Below are 20,518 nucleotides of genomic sequence, written 5' to 3'. Positions count from 1 at the left end.
TATCAAAAAACTTTTGTTGGAGGTAGAAGAAGAAGACACAGTATTATTGGAAGTATCAGTTTAAATTTTTAAGTATTCGGAATATGAATTCCCTAAAACACCAGTGAAAGTATGATTTCACTGCTGACATGAAATCATTGTAATACATATATTATAAAATATGCAGTAAGCGTATAAAAATGTCTCAATTTATCTAGGCACCAGTCGTAGTCATACCTGGAGTTGATTATGTCATCGGACGCGGTCAAATTGAGCGACACGCGAATTAAAGCGAGCTACACGGACATGGACCGACATTTTTGGTCGGCAAATATTTGTGTTCGGGGCTGGCCCAAATTAAACCCCGGCCTTGCCCTACCCGGGCGCTCCCTGCATCTCGAGCGTCGAATTTATGCTGCTCCCGTCCCCCGGACACGATAAGGGTTGTCCCCAGCGAGCAAAGGGGTTGGCGAGAGTCCCGGGTCGCGGGACCCAGCCCGACGAATGCTACGCAATTGTGTCTCTGCTATCCAGCTTGCCATTTGCTTGCCACTCGGCTATTTTATGAAAGGCTCCTGTCTCACAACTATGCTGAGAACACGTAACGAAATTTCAACACGGGAATTTGTCCGATAGCGTTGAACCACCGACTATTGCGTGCAACTCGCGACATTGCCTTGTATACGTTTGCATACAAAAACATTTTTAGGGTAGTGAAACATGGTGGCAGACAAGTGTAGAAAATTGAGGTCATAAATTACAAGCTGGTTACGTAATTTATATCGATAACGAGTCAATCCAATGTACATTTGTACATATGTATATATATTTTTATGTTTCTTTATTAGGCACTCATTTGGGGAATAAAATGTTTTATCGAACATTTGACCGATTTTGTATGTGAATACATTAAATGAACAATGTTATGTAATAATGCGTCAATCCAATTTTTTTCGTATGTATAATATTCAAGATACCGGTAGATCGATCGTTGAAAATACAGGTATGTACATATATATATAGTGTTGTAAAATTCTCGGTAATAATCTTTTGGAGAATATTCTCCAAACCGAGGATTTTCGAGAATATTCTTTTTTAGAACATCTGGATTTTATACTATTGCAATATTGCAATTTAAAAAAAAATGGATAAATTCATGTAAACGTGAAGATGAGGGAAGACACGAACAATATTAATTAACTAATGTAATAACCTAATTAATCATAATTTTGAATATTTTGCATTTAATATATGTACAGAGAGATGGTAAGCAAAGGTGACTTTTGAGCAGTTGGCGAAACACAACATAAATGTTACGCCTATTATGTAGTATGTGTTAAAAGATTTAACGATTTCAGAGAAAAACTCAAAGCAACTTATTTATAGATTGGAAGCCAAAAAAAAAAACTAACTGACATTTTAGTCTTAATGGTAACTCGCATTGTTCATTTACCAATTTTTATCGTTTCTAAACTTAATAAATTTACGATTTCATATTATGTAAGTGTTTTAAAAGTCCGCACTGACGTGAAATAACAATTAAAATACCTAAATTCATACAAAATTTGTCTTACAAAATTTCTTAAAACTATGAAAGAAAATTGATAAATTCATGTGAACATTAAAGATGAGGGAGGAAATGAATACAAGTAATAAAGTTTAAATGAATGATTAAATCAGTAAGTTGGAACAATTTCATTGGAATATATTCACCAAAGCAATACAAATGTGTATAATTTATTGCTTCCAGAGTCAATAAGAAAACGCTCATGATGGTTATGCGCGTATGTTAAAATGACGAAATGACACATTCAGTGTCGTCAGAATGAAAAAATGTCATTCCAGACATTCTAGAAAATCCTATTACTTCCATTAGGTTCTGAAAATATCCTAGAATCATCTAAAAAGCTAATAAACTATCTAGAGATGTTTAAAAACCAAGAAAAAAGGAAATTTTCGAAAATTCTCGGCGAATAATCTTTTGGAGAATATTCTCGAAATATTCTCTTTCTCTGAGAATATTATCTCGAGAATATTCTCGACTTATTATTAACACTACATATATAGCCAGTAGTATGGCTCAGTGTATGTGTTTATGTTTTGCACCGAGATGTTATCCTGATCGATCCCGTGCTGATCTTTCATGCTGCTGGTCAGACTTGGATATTTGTGACTCCAAGTCGATCGTTTCCTTTCAGAGTTTCTTAATTTATGTGATTTCATTTTTGAAACGGTTCCTCCATTAAATTGGCAAAAAAAAAATCCTACCCGCTATGTCACAAATATCTGAATTTGATTTATGTACATATAATATGTAAAAATGTATGTACAAGTCTAAATCTATAGATTTCTCTATGGATTATTTCATAAATTAATTCAGCCTCTCGAAATACAGTGATTTATGTAATAAAAATGCTGCATTGTTTGTAATTAATTGTCTAGGAAGGCGCATTGGGTTTACTTGTTAAGCCTTCCTGGTATATATCTATGCAAAATAAAATATGAAATGCATAAAGGTCGAAGCCAAATTAAAAGAAACCTATAAAAAGTAAAAATATTCAATGCTAATTTCTTTGCATTTGATTGAATTAAATTGTTTTTAAAAAATTAAGCCAATGCAAGATATTTGAAAGATTTTTTTAGTATAAAAAGGTTGAGGCTTTTTTTAAGTGAAATACATATAATTACACAGTTGGATTGAGACCATTAAAAAAAAAAAATATATATATATATATACATATATATATATATATATATATATATATATATATATATATATATATATATATATATATATATATATATATATGTATATATATATATATATATATATATATATATATATATATATATATATATATATATATACATATATATATATATATATATATATATATATATATATATATATATTTATCATCATCATCATCATCATTTACAGCCATTCACCATCCACTGCTGGATGAAGGCCTCTCCAACACGCTTCCACTCGTCTCTGTTTTGCGCAACACTCATCCATCTCATTCCGCACATTTTCCTAATTTCGTTCACCCATCTTCCTTGCGGTCTTCCTTTTACTCTTTTGCCTTCTCTCGGGTACCATTCAAGCACTTCTTTTGTCCACCTTTCGTCCATCCTCCTAGCTACGTGACCCGCCCATTGCCATTTCAATCTCTTCACTCTATCCACTATGTCCACTACCCTTGTCATATTTCTCACCCACGTGTTCCGCTTCCTGTCTTTCCTCGTTATGCCAAGCATACAGCGTTCCATACTTCTTTGAGTGCATTGGATTTTATTTTGCATCTTGGCGTTCAGTGTCCAAGTTTCACATCCATACGTCATCACTGGCAAAACGCATTGATCAAAGATCCTTTTCTTCAGGCAGAGTGGCATTTTTGATTTAAAAACAGCATTCATCCGTCCAAATGCACCCCACCCTAATTTCATACGTCTCTTTATCTCTTCATTTTTACTACCAGACATGTCAATTATTTGACCTAAATATAAATAATTATTTACTACTTCTACTGGTTTATCATCTAAGGGGATGCTATCAGGCATGCAATAGCTATTGAACATTAGTTTAGTCTTATCTACGTTAATTTTTAATCCTACTTTTCTGCTTTCCCTGTCCAGCTGTGTTAGTCTGATAAGTAGGTCAGCTGAATCACGAGCTACTAAAACTATATCGTCTGCGAACCGAAGGTGACTCAAAAAGCGACCATTGATGCTTACTCCGGCTGTATCCCAATCCAATTCCCTGAAAACTCCCTCAAGCACCGCATTGAATAACTTGGGCGAGATTGTATCTCCTTGTCTTACTCCTTTTCCTATGCTAAATCTATCTGTACCTGAAAAAATTTTAACCGAAGCTGTGGCATTCTTATATATTGCAGCTAACAGTCCCACATAGGGTTCCGGCACTCCCTGTGTTTTTAGAGCGTTAAGTACTGCATTATGACTAACTGTATCGAAGGCTTTCTCATAATCGACGAAACCTAGGCACAATGGCCGTTGATATTCGTTGGCGCGCTCGATTAGTTCGCCAACTACTTGGAGGTGGTCCATTGTGCTGAAATTTGCCCTAAACCCTGCCTGCTCTATAGGTTGGTTCTCGTCGAGGATATTCTTCAGTCTTTCTGTAATAACCTTCGTGAAGAGCTTGTAGACCGCTGAAAGTAGACTAATGGGTCGGTAGTTCTTGATATCGCTTTTGTCGCCTTTTTTGTGTATTAAAATGATAGTTGCGTTATTCCATCCTTCTGGTATAGCTTGGTTCTGGATGCATTTGCTGAAAAGCCTAGCTAAGATATTAATTAGGGGGGGGCCGCCACATTTTAGTAAGTCAATGGGAATATTATCTTCCCCTGGGGTTTTACCGTTCTTTGCAGTTTTTAGCGCGGCCTCTACTTCGCTAGGCAATACTGCAGGAACCCTTTGGCCGTGTGTCGATTCCAGAGCGGGGAATTGGCCGTTGTCGTTCTCGTATAGTTTTGCATAGAACGTGTAAACTCTGTCTATGATATATATATATATATATATATATATATATATATATATATATATATATATATATATATATATATATATATATATATATATATATATATATATATATATATATATATATATATATATATATATATATATATATATATATATATATATATATATATATATATCAGCGTCTTTTATATACACGCAGTACCCTAATGTAATGCTACAATACTTTTTTTTTATAATTAAAAATAGTATTGTAGCTTTGGACGTAAATAGTTTCCGATATTGGAGGGAAAGATGCAGTGGTAGTGGTAGAAGTAGTTTAATGTTCATCTGTTGACCAGCCAGCTCCGAATGAATCACGGAACAAATCCACCGAATACACAGAGTGATCATTGGTCGATGGGTCGCGAGACCTTATTGGCTGTTGCCATACGCGGAGGCCTTTATGGCGCGAATGTGCGATCAGGTGATCAGTGCTGGTAAACCAGTGGTTAACAAACATCGATATCCTAATCTCCACGTTACAGTATTTCAAAAATTTTCGTCTAGGAAGTAAACAAAAATAAATAACAAGTCATGGATTATTTTGTGCAAATAAAAAAAAACTATACAGAAAAAGGGATTATTTGTATATATCTACATAATTTTTTATCGTAATTTTGCAAAAGTGACGTGACAGATTTTCTTCATAGTTTTACTAAGCTGAATACATATGTATGTATATATATATATATATATATATATATATATATATTTACATATGTACATACAGATTACCAAACAGCGTGGAGTCAAATAATAAATAGAATATGTTTCCAATGCTCTTCAATAAACCTCAGTTCTCAGAAGAAAAACAATATGAAATTCATCGAAATAACAGGTGGGTAAGATAAAGTATCAAAGCTTATATTGATAAAAATGAAACTGATATTGAAAAAAAAATAATTTAATATGGAAATATTCCACCCAGAGTTAAAAAGCTTTTGAAATTGAAATTTGTATATATTACGTATATCGGACTACCAGAATGAGTATAATGCATCCGTGGGCGTCGGCGGATGTCATTTATAAGCACGTCATCTTGAATAAGTATCTGTTCCGTGGGCCAGGGAAAAAGGGGATTTTTCACAGGAGAAAAATGTACGAGCTGAATGTATCGACTTTCAGGGGGGCTGGTTGGGCTGTCGGGAGGGGATGGTTCCTCCCGAGGGAGGTCTGCGGCTATTAGCTAAGTGTGGCTGGGGAGATGTATGGTAATGTGATGAGCGACGGATCAACAGGGACACGCGCCGCCTCTGTGCTCACCTAAACAAAAGCAATCGTTATGTGTATAAAGCTATCGTCCTCTGCGGACAACGATTGCAGGTTCCGTGGTAATATCCAATTTAGGTGGGTTTATGTGTTCACATGTCGATTAATGTCTATGGAAAAATATAATGCGGAAAATGCGCTATTAATAAGTCTCGACTTTAAGCGTGATTAAGGAATGAGAAAGACGAGTGGTTATAATTCAATCAATATGTTTTTTTATCGTAAAATTTTAAGTGTAACACTATGACTACCACTTAAACGAACCGAAAATTAAAAGTGAGCGACTTCTTTTAAAAGGAAAAAATTGCAAATTAAAATTTTGTTTGCTTCCCGTTTTTTACAAAAAATTACCAATGAGATAAAAAAATTAAATTCAAACACAAAAGCGATTTTTTTTAATTAAAAAGAACAAACAATACAGATTTTCAACCTTACTATGTAGTAATGGTAACAAAAAATATTTGCAATTTTTAATTTAAGAAAAATATGAATATATGAAAATATGAACGAGACCACGAAGTTGGTTGAGATAAATTTTTGGATATATACATTGAATTATATGTAAAATAGTAGTAACTAGCCAAATTGACAAGCGTTGCTCGGGCAGGTGAGAATTTGAAAAAGCAAGTGAGAAAAAATTTCATTAGAGAACTTTTCATGTATTTGCATAAAAAATTGTACATTACAATTTGTACCATAAATTTGAGTACCATTTGAAATTCGGAGATCCTATATTAAAAACTGTAGATATTTATATCGGAAAAACAAACGAACATAAATAAAGGCGTATTTTAAAAGTGCTATTATGCAGATTTTAAATATCATATAATATATTGGAAACCCACGTATTCCGTTTAGAGAGTATAGAGATTGAAATGGCGATGGGTGGATCACGTAGCTAAAAGAATCGACAAAAGATGGATAATATAAGTGCTAAAATAGTACCTGTAAAAGGGCGAAAGGAAGGTCGCAAGGAAGATGGGTCGACGAAATTAGGAAAATGAGTTGGGTGAGATGGATGAGAGTCGAGCAAAACAGAGACGGATGGAAGCGTGTTGAAGAGCAGTGGATGGTTAGTGACTTTAGATGAAGATGAAGATGATATAGAAAAAATACGTATACACATACATACATTTGTTTATAAATTTGTACATCGGAATTGATTAGTGATTAATAATTTTAAGAACCTTATAGATACGAATTGTTTCGCACATTGCGATCGCGCACACGATAATCGTTGCCGTATTAGTTCGATGGAATTTTGAATGTAAACTCGATGGACGGAATTTGTGAGTGCCAGATATTCCGTGATCGAGATTTTAGAGACGTGTGCAATATAAGCTTGTGTTTCACGCCTTCACAGAGTACTTCTAGGAAATTAAAACGAGAAATTTAACAATCGAATTTCCCAAATTACGCAAATTCAACAGTGACACGAGACCATACTTAGAACGATCCTTACGATAATCGGCAACCCTTCACGTACTCGGTCCAACACTATAAGTTGTGATTAATCAGTTTAGCAGATGCGTAAAATGATCGAGTTTGGAATAATTATGGCAGTTCGAGAGTTTCGTCGTCAATTTGCGTCAATTTCGACATAGCAAGTCGAAACCCTGGTCGCTAACCGAATTAGCCGCGAATACTAAACGGGACGATGAGTGTACGTTAGCCGGGCCTCTCTCGAAATTTGAGGACCAAGACGTATATATCCGATCCCTTATTTTTGCGAATGATATATGTATATACATATATACATATGTATACAATTACATACGTGTCGTGACGATTAGTCGCATCGTATGAAACAATTGCCGGCACTTACTTAATTAAGCGGCGACCTAACGTAACCACAGGGTCCCGGCCTCGAGAGGAGCTTTCGGGAAATTCGCCGTGAAAATTGTTCCCGAGCACCTTTCATTAAGCGGACGGTTCGAATTAGACTTGGGGGTTTAGCCCAGTTGCATATTTTATACTGCGATTGTATCGAGCGAGAGTACCTTCTACCGCACCCGCAATGAATTATGCACGAAAAAAAAATAACAACAATTTATAGTATCGATCGCGATACGATGAGAACATTTGCTGTGTAATTGCTCATACATATATACATATATGCACGTTGAGTAAATTTTAGAACTTTATTTATAATGCGATCACTTTGAATTTAATCGAATTTATATATATTATAGCCAGCAGCATAGCTCGGACGTTAAGCTTCTGCTTACCGTCAAGAAGGTGCCGGGTTCTATCCCTGAATGAAAATGAATTTTTCAGAGTATGCTGTTGGTCAGACCTGGATTTGTGACTCCAGGTTGATCGTTTCCTATCAGAGTTTGCCAATTTTTTCTGATTTCATTGTTGAAACGGTTCCCGGAAAAAAAAATGGCTAAAAATCCTTCCTACCTACTATGTCACCACTATTTGAAAATTTGATTGATGTACAATAAAAATGTATGTACAATTCATAGATGTCTCGTTAATTTGCGAGTTTTTTCAGTGTCTCGCAATTCAACGACTTATAATAAAAATGCTGTATTTGTATTTGTAATTGGCCAGGAAGGCGCATTGGGATTTACCTGTAAGGCCTTCCTGGTATATATGTAAAATAAAAAAAAAAAAAATAATATGCATACATATATGTATTTATGTACATATGTATCTAGGTCAAATCATTGACATGTCTGGAAACAAAGAAGTGGACATTTGAAATGTATTTGGGCGAATGAATACCATTTTCAAATCTAAAATGCAACTGTGTTCGAAGAAAAAAATCTTCGTTCAGGGTGTCTTGATGATGTCATATTGATTGGAAGCTTGGACTTTGAACGATGGAATGCTATGTAAGGTCCAGCGGGTTCCACGACAAAACGTATTTGGACAAAACGTCAAATGAAACAACGTCTACGGACAAAACGTCCACCGACAAAACGTCTACCAACAAAATGTCTACCAACAAAACGTCAAACGACACAACGTCAAACGACACAACGTCTACGACAAGTTCACTCGGAGGAGTGTGGAACGTTGTATTCTTGGCATAACGAGGAGAGAAAGAAAATTAGCTACTTGGGTTAGAAATATGACAAAGGTGGTTGATGTAATAGTGAGGGTAAAGTAATTGAAATGCCAATGGTCACATAGCTAGAAGAACGGACAGTATATGGACGAAATAAGTGCTCAAATGGTACCCGAGAGAATTTAAAAGGGTGCAAAAAGGGCCGCTGGGGATATGGGTGGATGAAATCAGAAAAATGTATGAGATGCGATGGATGAGAGTAGGCCAAAACAGAGGGGAATAGAAGCATATTGGAGAGGTCTTCAACCAATAGTGGATGGCGAATGGCAATGAACGATGATGATGATGATGATGATATACTTTTTTCGAGTAGCGGATTTCATAATGTCAAATATTTGTACTACAAATAAACATGAAGTTGTTTTATGAAGGGTTTTTCATTTGGGTAAAATGAAAAATGAGAATCAAAGATGGTTTTGGTACGTACTTGTACACATACATATGTGTGTACATAGGTTGAATTTTCAGTCGCGCCAATTTTTTAATAGAATCGTCTCAATAATTATTATCAAATGAAATCAAAAAATTCTCACAGCAGGTGGCTGATCTGGATTTTATAATCATCCTGAATGGAAATACGACACTAAAACGATATGGAACTCTTACGTTGCTTCATAATTTAATTGATTTTATATACATATATAAAATTAGAGAGTTGTCTCAGATGGTACGGTCACGTCATGCGATGACCAACGGACCATATTATAAGAAGAAGAAGAAAGAAACAGCCGAGAATACCCAGGACAGACGATCCTGGTGATGCCGTATAAGAGGAGCCAGCTCTAAGTAAATGGGATAAAGGCAAAGCTCAACAACAACAACTTTAAAACCTCGGCATTGATAAAATCGAACAAATTTTTCGATTAAGGTCAGAATTTTTTATGTACGTTTTATTTATTAAAAGCGTGTTTAATATATTTATTCCAATAATCAATAGTTCGGTTTCATAAAATAAAATTTGGTTTCATAAGAAACGCTGTTTTATTAATTTCAATTAAGGTACATTATCTCATAAATAAAACTTGTCAAAAAGTTTGCCCAACTATAATTTACGTTGTCACAGCAGTTATTAAATACGATGAAAATGAAAATTTTCAATTTTATATACCTGACAGCTTTCTAAAAGTTATCGAATTCTGTGGCTGTTGATTTTATTTTGTTTTATTTTTACATAGATATATACCAGGAAAGACTAATAGGTAGATCCCAATGCGCATTCCTAGACAATTAATTGCAAGCAGAATTTTTATTACATAAATCGCTGTATTTCGAGAGGCTGAAGAACACGAAATTCATTGATTAATTAAATAATCCATAGAGACTTCTGTGGATTTAGACTTATACATAAATTTTTACATATTGTACATAAATCAAATTCAGATATTTGTGACATAGCGGGTAGGGTTGTTTTTTGGCAATTTGATGGAGGAACCGTTTCAACAATCATCTTCTTCTCAATGCCCTGTCCGCATCCGGACGTTGGCGACCACCTCGTCGATTATTTGAAGATATCTGCATCGGTCTTTAGCGGCTCGGAACAGATCTTCGGCGCTCATATCGGTCCACATGCGCATGTTTCTTCAACAATGAAATTAGGTAAATTGTTTCAACAATGAAATCAGATATGTAAATTGGCAAACTCCGAAAGGAAACGATCGACTTGGAGCTCAAATATCCAAGTCTGACCATCAGTATTAAAGCTAAGCACGGGATCGAACCCGGTAGCCTCTCAGTGCTAAACATAAACGCAACCACCGAGCCATACTGCTGGCTAAATGCTTAGGACAAAAATGTAAATATGTACAATATACAAACAGGATTTTATAAAATATGTATGTGCATTATTTATTTATTTTAATATGTAAGTAATGTAGATAATTTGGAATTTTTAATCTGAAAAGGAATATATAAAGTTTAAAATTTTAAATTAAAAACCAGGAACGTAAACATATAAGCAAATATGAAGCAAAATTTTTTTCAGACCAACATTCGTTGAAGTTTCAAAGTGGGAATTCAACGTCGAAGTATGAACATTTTACGATTCATGAAACTTATGAGTGTATGTGTAAAAATTTTCTACAAAATTTATCTGACATATAGGATGCCAAAGATCCAGCAAAAAGTTCACAAATTGTAGTGTCAAAAATGACGAAGAAATAGTATTTCGATGCAAATATTCCCGCATCTTATACTTTTACATCAAAATTTTCACATTTTAGTAAATTCAAGGAGATAATTTTTGCGCATTCGAAATTTTCGTACCAGCAATTCAAATGTGTATTTGCATTGAATAATAATATATTGATTCAATAACCATTATACATTAGCTATCAATCAAGTGTATGTCAAGAGTAAGCCTAAGCGGAAAACAAAGAGGAGGGCTCTCAAAGTTAACGAAAAACATTTGTACCCACTGAAACCGCGCTCATATTGAAAACATTACTTGGAAATCTACGGAATCTGTATAAATTTCTACGAAAGGCTGGTTAAGTAAAATATATGAAGTACTTCGGAAGGAATTCTCTGTCATATACATTATCTCATCCGGAAAATTGAAATGGCCATTATTCAATATAAATACTTTATTTGCCGAAAAAAATGTCTATCTCGGAATTTCCTTCGATGCCGATACACAAAGCGCGTTCACATCGTAACGGCAGCGTTGCGGAATATGTAACGTATGACATACATATGTACATATTTATGATTTGTTATTTAATAATAAAATATATAATACATTCTCAGATATCCATACATACATATATTTGTATTTATCTTAAAAGGACTGTCGATCGGTAATAATTTTAAGGATTTTCAATAGCGTTTCGTTCGATTCCCTGTTGCGTATTGTTATCATTTGAATATTGTGTACACATGGGTTGTTAGTTGAGGGTATCGGGTCCGTGTTGTAGACGACCAGCTTAAGGGATAACTTTAATCCTCTCGTATTTCACTTCAACCGTATCATCTTTTGTCCCTGCTTCAAACAAGGATACCCGACCGGGGTACTGGACACTATTGTAAGCGAATATCTCTCGGATTTCAGCACATTAGAGCGACACACATATCCACACGTAACCACACTTAAATGACGTACCAAACAGATGTACCCATCGATAAGCGGATATTGGTATGTAACTGGAAATGGGCTAGAGATAAGACTCGCGAGAAAATCGACGCGACTTTTCCTTTTGTTGATTACATTTTCCGTTTCCTGCGCGTGGCGAGAGCAGTCACGTTTGCTTTACGACTTTTCTTTCTCGTCTCGCGTTTTTCTCCCGTCGGTGTCATATAAATTTTCTTTCCCGATTCTGCTCCGGTATTCGCCTCAAGACTTGAACGTACGTACGATGGGTTTCTATATCGATTTGTGACACTGCTTTGCTTTGTCATTTATATTCTATGTACGTACAAATTATTACAAACAAACACATACATATTATATCATTTAATTCATATTGGTTTGTTTAATAAAGCGTAATATGTTTTATATTGCATAGCTTAATTTAAATAACTATTAATAAAGACACGCATATATTATAGCACAAATCAAATAGAAAAATTAAACCCAACATGCAATTTTTCATATTGAACACATATACATATGTAAATATGTATACATACATATATCAGAAAAGCCTAACAGGTAAACCCAATGTGCCTTCCTGGCCAGAAGCATTGTACATTTTAAACAAATATTATTAGAATTATTATACAAAGTAAATATCTATACATATCAATTAATATCCACAGAGACTTCTATGATTAAATTTGTAAATTTGCAGTATTTTCTACAATTGCGCGAAATTTGAGATTGCTGAAAACTCGAGATTTGCGAGAAAATCGGTAAGGTTTCCAATTTTTTGGCACAATTTCAATGAAAATCAGATAAATGGGCAAACTCTAATAGGAAACGATCAACCTGGAGTCACAAATCTAAGGCCTGGCCAACGGAAACCAGTGGAATTTGAACCCGTGACTACTTTTCCAAACCATTATATGCTAACCGCAAGTATATGCTGCTGGATTATATTATGTTAGTAAACGATTCTATACAGTAATAGCTTTTGCAAATATGATAAATTTTTAAATTTGATGTGGTAGCTATTTTTTATTTACTTACTTAAGGCAAAAAACATTAATATCAGGGTAAATTTGATGGCCCAGAAAAATATTGTGACATGTCAATATAATACATATGTATGTATATGGTTATGGTTCAAATCAGTGCTCGAGACCCAGTGATTCCGGAGCCTCATGTGGCTATTAATATCAACTAATCTTTAGGTAGCATATGAAATATAAAACAATCCTAAAATCAGGATTTTTTGGGGTCGCCTTTATACCTTTTTATTCTTGGGCGACCTTAAGTAATTTTTTAATTACATGAATTTAAGCCGGTATCATAATTTTGATTGAAATATTAATCATACCAAATGATATTTTTTTTATATTTATATTTTGATTGAAATATTAATCATACCAAATGATATTTTTTTTATATTTATATAATTCATATTTTAGTAAATTTTTATATAGATTTTTATTAAAAATTTATTTTAATATTGTATATTTTTTATATCTTAGTACATTACAAATATATGTACTTGTTTAAACACCGTTGAAATTCGAATGATTTTTTGACGGACTATAAGGTATTCATTAATTTATTCAAAATGTGTTTAAAATCAGGATAAAATAGAATTTTGAACGAATTAAATATTCATAAAAGAAGCAGTTCTTTGGATTTGTCAATTTTACGAATATTTCTCGGTTTGGCTGTTGGTTTGAAAAAGGTTTCCAAATACTGGTTTAAATAGTTGATAATTTTTTTTTTGATTATTTTTTAAAACTCAAGATTTTGCTAGAGAAATGGGGAGGGAAAGCCAATTTTGTAGGAATCGTTTCAATGAAAATTTGAAAAAATCGACAAACTCTGATAAGAAACGACCGACCTGGTTACAAACCAAGGTCTGGCCACCAGCAACCAGTGTGACTCGAATTCATAATCACATTGACCATAGAAAGATATGTTAATCACTAGTCTATGCTGCTGGTTAATATATAAGGAACATAGAAATAAATATGACAGCTTGTATTAACGAGAACTTGAATGCTTATTCAGAGTTTCTGATTTCCATTAAGATTTCACAAAAAGAATTCATTCAAATGAAAGAAATCATTCAAATAACGTGAAAAGAAAATACATACGAGAAGATAAAATAGATACTATCCGAGATGCGTGATTTCCCGATAGTAAAAGTCGTGTAATGAAAAACTATATTTTCAGGCGGCTGACCTCACCACACATCCGGTACCCATATTGGTAACATTCCTAGGCACATAAAGACGATAGGTAGGCTCGGAATGCTGTCCGTATTTCATTTCACATCCTTGGACAGGCAGGATGGCGTGTCACACCCCAGGAACGCAATAAAGTGGAGCTCGCGGCTAAGGAAGTCTCTCCCCGATGGAAGTAACAAGCTCTCTTCGCCACCATATTTACCCGGAGCTGTCTTCAGCTCCACGGTGCATATTTCAGCCGAGGTTTATACTCGTCTCAGGAATTTTCCGGCTGTTAAAATTACTTTGGCGAAAGAGTCGCCTATTCACCCGTTCGCATATTCAACAATACTCTCAGCGGTTGACGCGTTTTCAATTTTCTCGGAAATTCTCATATTTGCACCGAGCACCACCGATAATATTTAACATTTCAAAATTGGAATTTTCGCCACTGAATTGGAGCAGCGCGAATGGATGCGTTGAATTTTTGATTATACATAACTTCCGGATCATTTACTTTATATGTGGAACTAATTTATATGATAATATGAAATTCCGAATTGACCACAAAAAATTGATTGAATATATTAAACAATATATATGTAAAGATATTATCTCTAAAGTTTTTCCATAATTATGAAAAATTACAATTAAAATATTGTGTTTTTTTCCACGATTTATTAATATTATTTTAAAAGAGACTTTGTAAGGAGGTAGAATCCGTGACGTTATCGAGAAAAACAAATTTTCTACGACGACGATATCGATATCGATTGCTTTTACTCTAGAGAATCAAGGTTTTTGATATTTTTCTCAGAAACCTTTTAATATATTGAACTGAAATTTCATATATAGAAGCTTAATACCTAGTTATGTATAAAATTTGGTAAGCGTCTGTCAACCGGAAGTATCAGTTTACTCTTGTTCGATTTTTCTTCCAATATTTTTTTCAACCCCTTAAACATGTATGCTTTCCAGGAAAAAATTCAAATATAATTCTTGTATCAATGTGATGAAAATACAAAAAAAATCACTAAATTTAATAAATCGGAAGTGGGATTTTTTCCTCTTAGAAAGGTTCAAAACGTTGTGGCCACTATTCTGTCCATCCCCCTAAACGAATTAAACTGAAAATTTATATTTGTATTCTTTATGTATTAAATTAGAGCTGATAAAGTTTCAGATAAAACAATATTTCAGATAAAACAATATTTCAGATAAAACATTATTTCATTATTTCATTTTGACCTTTTATATTATTTTAATCTTCTTGATATTTATTGTGTATAATACTGATAGTGATTTTAAGTAAAATAATAACCGAAGTAAAACTTTTGTCTTGTGCAAGTTTCCATACATTTGCGCTCAATTTGTATCGAAAATGCTGTCATAGCTATTATTATTTCATAATGCTGCCGGTATGTGTGATTGTGTCTGTTCGGTTCAATATCGAATTTTGTTTTGTGACCTTCTTATATTCCTCAAATACATAGATAAAGTCATGGGTTGGTCACATCAGTTGGTCAAATTTTTTTTTCGATTCAAATAAATGTAATAAAAAACCAAATGAATATTTACTATTAGATTCGCCATGTTTAAGCTGTTTATATTAAAAATACTGAGCGAAGCCGGGTAAAGCAACTTGTTTTTTATAAAAGTATCAACCACCGTCGATATTTCAGAAGCAACCCCAATTAAAATTTACATTGTTTGATCTCATAATTTTCTGCTCAAATAAAGAATCCATTAAACCACCCAAAATAGGTGAAAATATATATGTATATAATAAATAATCAATACGGTCCCTGATTAATTAGTTGATTGTTTTATCTCTAGACCGTCTGTCTTAAACACACATATGTATGTTTATGTAGATTTAACTTTGAAGTGCTACAAGTTTATTAATTGTTTTTCCGTTTCAATGAAACTCTAAAAACCAACATATTTTCAGCGATCTTATTTTGAGAAAAATACATTCAATATAGAGGGTATAAAAGAGATGACATATTGCTCCAAGTGTAACATAAATTGAGCTTTCAGAGGTGAAATTTACAGTGATTCGTTAAAGGCGCTGAAGTGTGGGAGTCAGCGACAAAAACCCGTCGTATGTACATGAGTACACAAAGCTTTTTTCACAACTTTTTCTTCTATCAGAAAAGGGTGGTGTAGAAAAAGTTACGGACAAAAAAAACTATCCACTCCCCAGTGAAAATATGGCTTCTGCTTTTACGGACGAGGCTGCAGGAGGAACTTTGGGAAAGTAACTTAAGGTAATATTTTCAGTCGTTCGTACTATCCCCAAGTCTCCTTTATACATACTGTCTCTTAATCTCCAGTTCCGTTAAACTGGTTCTTTCAATAGAAAAAAAGCAAAAAAGCAAGAAAAGAAAATATACATAAAAAACATAATATATTTACCTGAAGATAGAACCGTTGATGGGCTTACGAAGATCACCATGATCGTCATGGATATCAGCAGCTTCAGCATCCTCGCCGACCATGCACTGTGTCTTCTCTCCATGTTTTATCTTATTTCACTTAACAACACATGATCACGTTTAAAAATATCGACACGATAAAACCGATATGTTGAATTGCAAAATGTTCACTAACAGGTTTTATGTCCTAAGTTGTAAATTTAATTTAATACAAAAATTTAGCTACTATATATTGAGATTTGTAAATTCACATTTAATCGATATGAACGGCGTTACAATTTGATATGATAAACGACCGGGAAGCCAATAGATTATTTATGCAGTCCATCTTGGTTCCGAAGTTGGGTCACATCATGCTACTCCGTTCGATCTCATTCGCCCCTCGCTTTATCGGAAAAGTCTTATAATGAGGTTCTTTGGAATTGAGTTTTAAACTTTGATAGCCATGTTGCAGTCCGTGGAAGTTCTGCAAAGAGATAATAAAAAAATACATCAGAAATTAAAGTTTAAAGGTTTGACTTTCAGCTGCGGAACGTTGTGAAGTCGCGCTTAATGGATAAATGTAATTAATTCCGTTATCCAAGCGAGACTTTTGCGCTTTCCATACAGATTAAATTTTCAAATTTATTATAAACTCTTCGCACACATATAATATTAGATACAGTTTGTAAATCATAAATAGCGAAAGATGAATCTATGAAAATAAAAATTAAACCATATTGATTTCCGTATACGGAAATACAGAATACAGCTCTGGGGTTCCGCTAACAGTTCCAACATTGAAATTCTACTGTTACAACATTGAAATCCTACTCTAAAAGTGGCTCCAGAACAAAATTTTGCAATTTAAAACTCACTCTCCGTGGTTCACAAAAGATATCGAGGTATACGAGTATCTTAATGCCCCAACCATCAAGGAACTGGCTGCGAAAGTCAACATCGGTTACAGGAAGCGGCTTGTGTGAATTAAGTGAACGATTCAGACGAGATGAAAATAAATATATTGTTCAAGTATATGTATTCTTTATTATTCTATTGACTATGAACTTTCTTGTTAGTATAATCGACGTGCCTATATATGCCATTGCTATCTTAAATACATATGTAATGCGTAATCGATATAATTTTGGCGTGCAATATTTATGTGCAAATAAATTTCAATCTAGGTGCTTATCGCTAAGTGACACGTGTCCATGAACGTTTAACATTAAAATTGTGTTTATGCTTAAGATAAATAATGTGAGTTCATCGATGTGTTTACAAAATAGGTTAAATGTGGTCATAATTAAGGCTAGTCTTATCGGTAATGATAACTCGATTGAAACTAGGGTTGCCAACCATTTCTGAGACAATTTCTGGCAATTTTGACAAAAACTGAAATTTATGTAATATATAATTTCATAATATTTCCCACTTGAGAAATCAGTTAATATAACATAACTTATATTTTGAAAAAGGTTTTTTACAAAATAAAATAAAACAACCTTTGATAAATAATAATTTAATCCTATATAAAGGACGATATCACCAATGGAAGATATTGTCTACACGATGAAGCACCACTCAAACCAACCAATAAAAGTCTAAGACTGATCTTAGTTATAAATATATATAAAAAAAATGATTTCCGTAAATGCATTGTAGATTCACCGTTTCGATACATTTATCTCACTTTAGAGTCATAGTTTAGAATCCCAGAAGGATGCACAGAGCGATGCATCAACCGTGTCTCTTGCAAGTTTCAATACGCCATGGAAACATAAATCACTAGAGAAATGAAATATAAAACGTATGCATACAAATATTTGAAGCACTTGCAAATATCACAAAGGTTTCAGTGCACTGCGTACAATTTATATGTATTTATTCTAGCAACATAACAACATCCGTGCCTTATTTTTTTACAAAAAAAAAATCTAAAAGTAGAATAGATTCAGTTTATTTTTTTTGTTATTATTTTCTCAAAATTGAATTAGTTTATATTTTCACAAAAAAAAAATTCAGAAAAGAAGTTGAAACACATTTTTAATTGTTAAAAATATATAAATACAAATATATTTCACAGAAAAATAAAATTCTTCTTCCAAACTGTATTATAAGCAATTGGTTTCGCACATAATTCGCCTAATATATTTCAACAAATATCAATTATTACTAGCACAACTAGTATCTCTCATATTGCATGTGGTTTTTTGTATTAGGCGATTTTGCATGAAATTTTGTAATATGCTAGCAATGCATATTACAAAACTTGTAATATGCATTTTTGAACGTTTTTTTCTGTTAACTGACCTAATTTTCTTTGTAAAAATTCCATGGGCTTACCAACGTAATCAAAATGCATAATTTCAAGGTGCCGTTTTAATGTACTTGGTCTCATACTATCTGCAGCCAAACATTTCTTCATATAATAGCATTTGTGAACCCCATGGATAAATGAGATGAATCGTATTTTCTATATTTTCTACTACCTTCTTCCCCGTCGCTTATATTCCTTTTCTTTTATTAATGCCAGCTTCTTAATTATTAGTTATAGATTTTCCAGTTAGTTAACAGTTACCAGTAAATAATGTATGTATACATACATATATTATTTTATTTTATTATTTTAAGTTATAAACTAACTTTTCACCATTCCTTTCTACTAGTCCGCCCCAAAGAGGCGCGCCTCCCAGTTTGGAAATCGCTGTCGGAGAGTCTTGGCTACGAATGATGTTCCAAATCTTACATAGTATTCGAATACTTTTTATACGAACTTATTTTTTATGTTAAATATTCAGCACATTTGATTATATTTGATGTATGAGATAAGAATTTTCTAAAAATTTTAATAATATCTTGACCTTTTTCAAAACCATCTCAATAATATAAAGCTTACTATTTGATATTCGGTTATCGATTATATTCGAATATTCGACAGATGTAATGGTCAGCGGCCTTAAAAGAGACTCGAACTAAAGAGGACGAAAAGATAAAATTTATAATTTTTTTGAAATTCATTAACTATTCACAATCAGCCATTTTGTCGAAATGTGCGGTTGAAAACTCAGTTTCATATTCATCTTACAACTTGTAGCAATAAATAACAAATGCATTAATTCCCACACTCTATCGTTCATATGTATATATACCTACATACATACATACGATTTATTGTTTACCGACATCCAATATTTGAGTATGGCCGGTCAATATGTGAGACGAAAATCGCGTCATTGTGAGCGAGTCCTTATGCTACACTGATTCGGAATTCCATCTCGATGACGTCACCGGTCGGAAAAGTAGGGGTGCCCTCCCCCCGTAATATAATTAGTGCAGGTCCGTGTTTGTTTTACTGCGGCAGGGGCGGGGTGTGGCATTTGATTTCTGCGGCGGGGGGTTGTGCCAATTCCCCCGGGGCACGCACCCAAAGGGTCAAACGCTCCAACGCCAATTTTGACATATACCGACCGCACTTTACATACATAAACACACATCTATGAAAGTTCAACCTTTTCGAAACTGCGGTGTATAAGCTGCACATACGTTACATTGATCGATTTTATAGCCGAACGGGTAATTTTTCTTTACTTTGTATGGTAAATTGAGACTTTTAAATTATGAATGGTATGTAATGAGCGGGTGCTCTGGATACGGCACGTGAAGCGCCCACAAACAACAACAGGGCCAAATTAAAGGGCTTCGAACACATTTGTGCGGGTAATAATAGCCGTGGTAAGTAGTTGGGCGTGTCAGATGCGGCCAGATAAATAACGTACGTTATCCTCGAGATTATCCATTTAATTTCAGAACCATTCGTTTCAGAATGGGGCCGCGTGCTTTTCAATAGGCTGTGCGCGTAACTTTCGCACATGTTTGCATTACAAATTCTCACTATCGGGTCGGTATTTTTTTTATTGATCGTGCGCAACGTTTTAAGTGA

The 20,518-nt window shown here is 33.8% G+C and overlaps 1 protein-coding gene across 1 annotated transcript in view; it reads right to left on the bottom strand.

Moving 5' to 3' along the window:
• Nucleotides 1-17,062, bottom strand: part of LOC143911950 (kin of IRRE-like protein 1) — a 52,619-nt gene extending 35,557 nt beyond the window's left edge. The window contains exon 1 of the mRNA XM_077431050.1: nt 16,577-17,062. Coding sequence (XP_077287176.1) covers nt 16,577-16,679 — 103 coding nt within the window. The 5' untranslated portion in view covers nt 16,680-17,062. The remainder of the gene's footprint in view (nt 1-16,576) is intronic.
• Nucleotides 17,063-20,518: the final 3,456 nt, after the last annotated feature.

Source organism: Arctopsyche grandis, chromosome 5 (assembly GCF_051622035.1).
Source record: "Arctopsyche grandis isolate Sample6627 chromosome 5, ASM5162203v2, whole genome shotgun sequence".
Taxonomy (NCBI): Eukaryota; Metazoa; Arthropoda; class Insecta; order Trichoptera; family Hydropsychidae; genus Arctopsyche; species Arctopsyche grandis.
The sequence above is the reverse complement of the archived record's forward strand: the minus strand, read 5'-3'. Positions and strand labels throughout refer to the sequence as shown.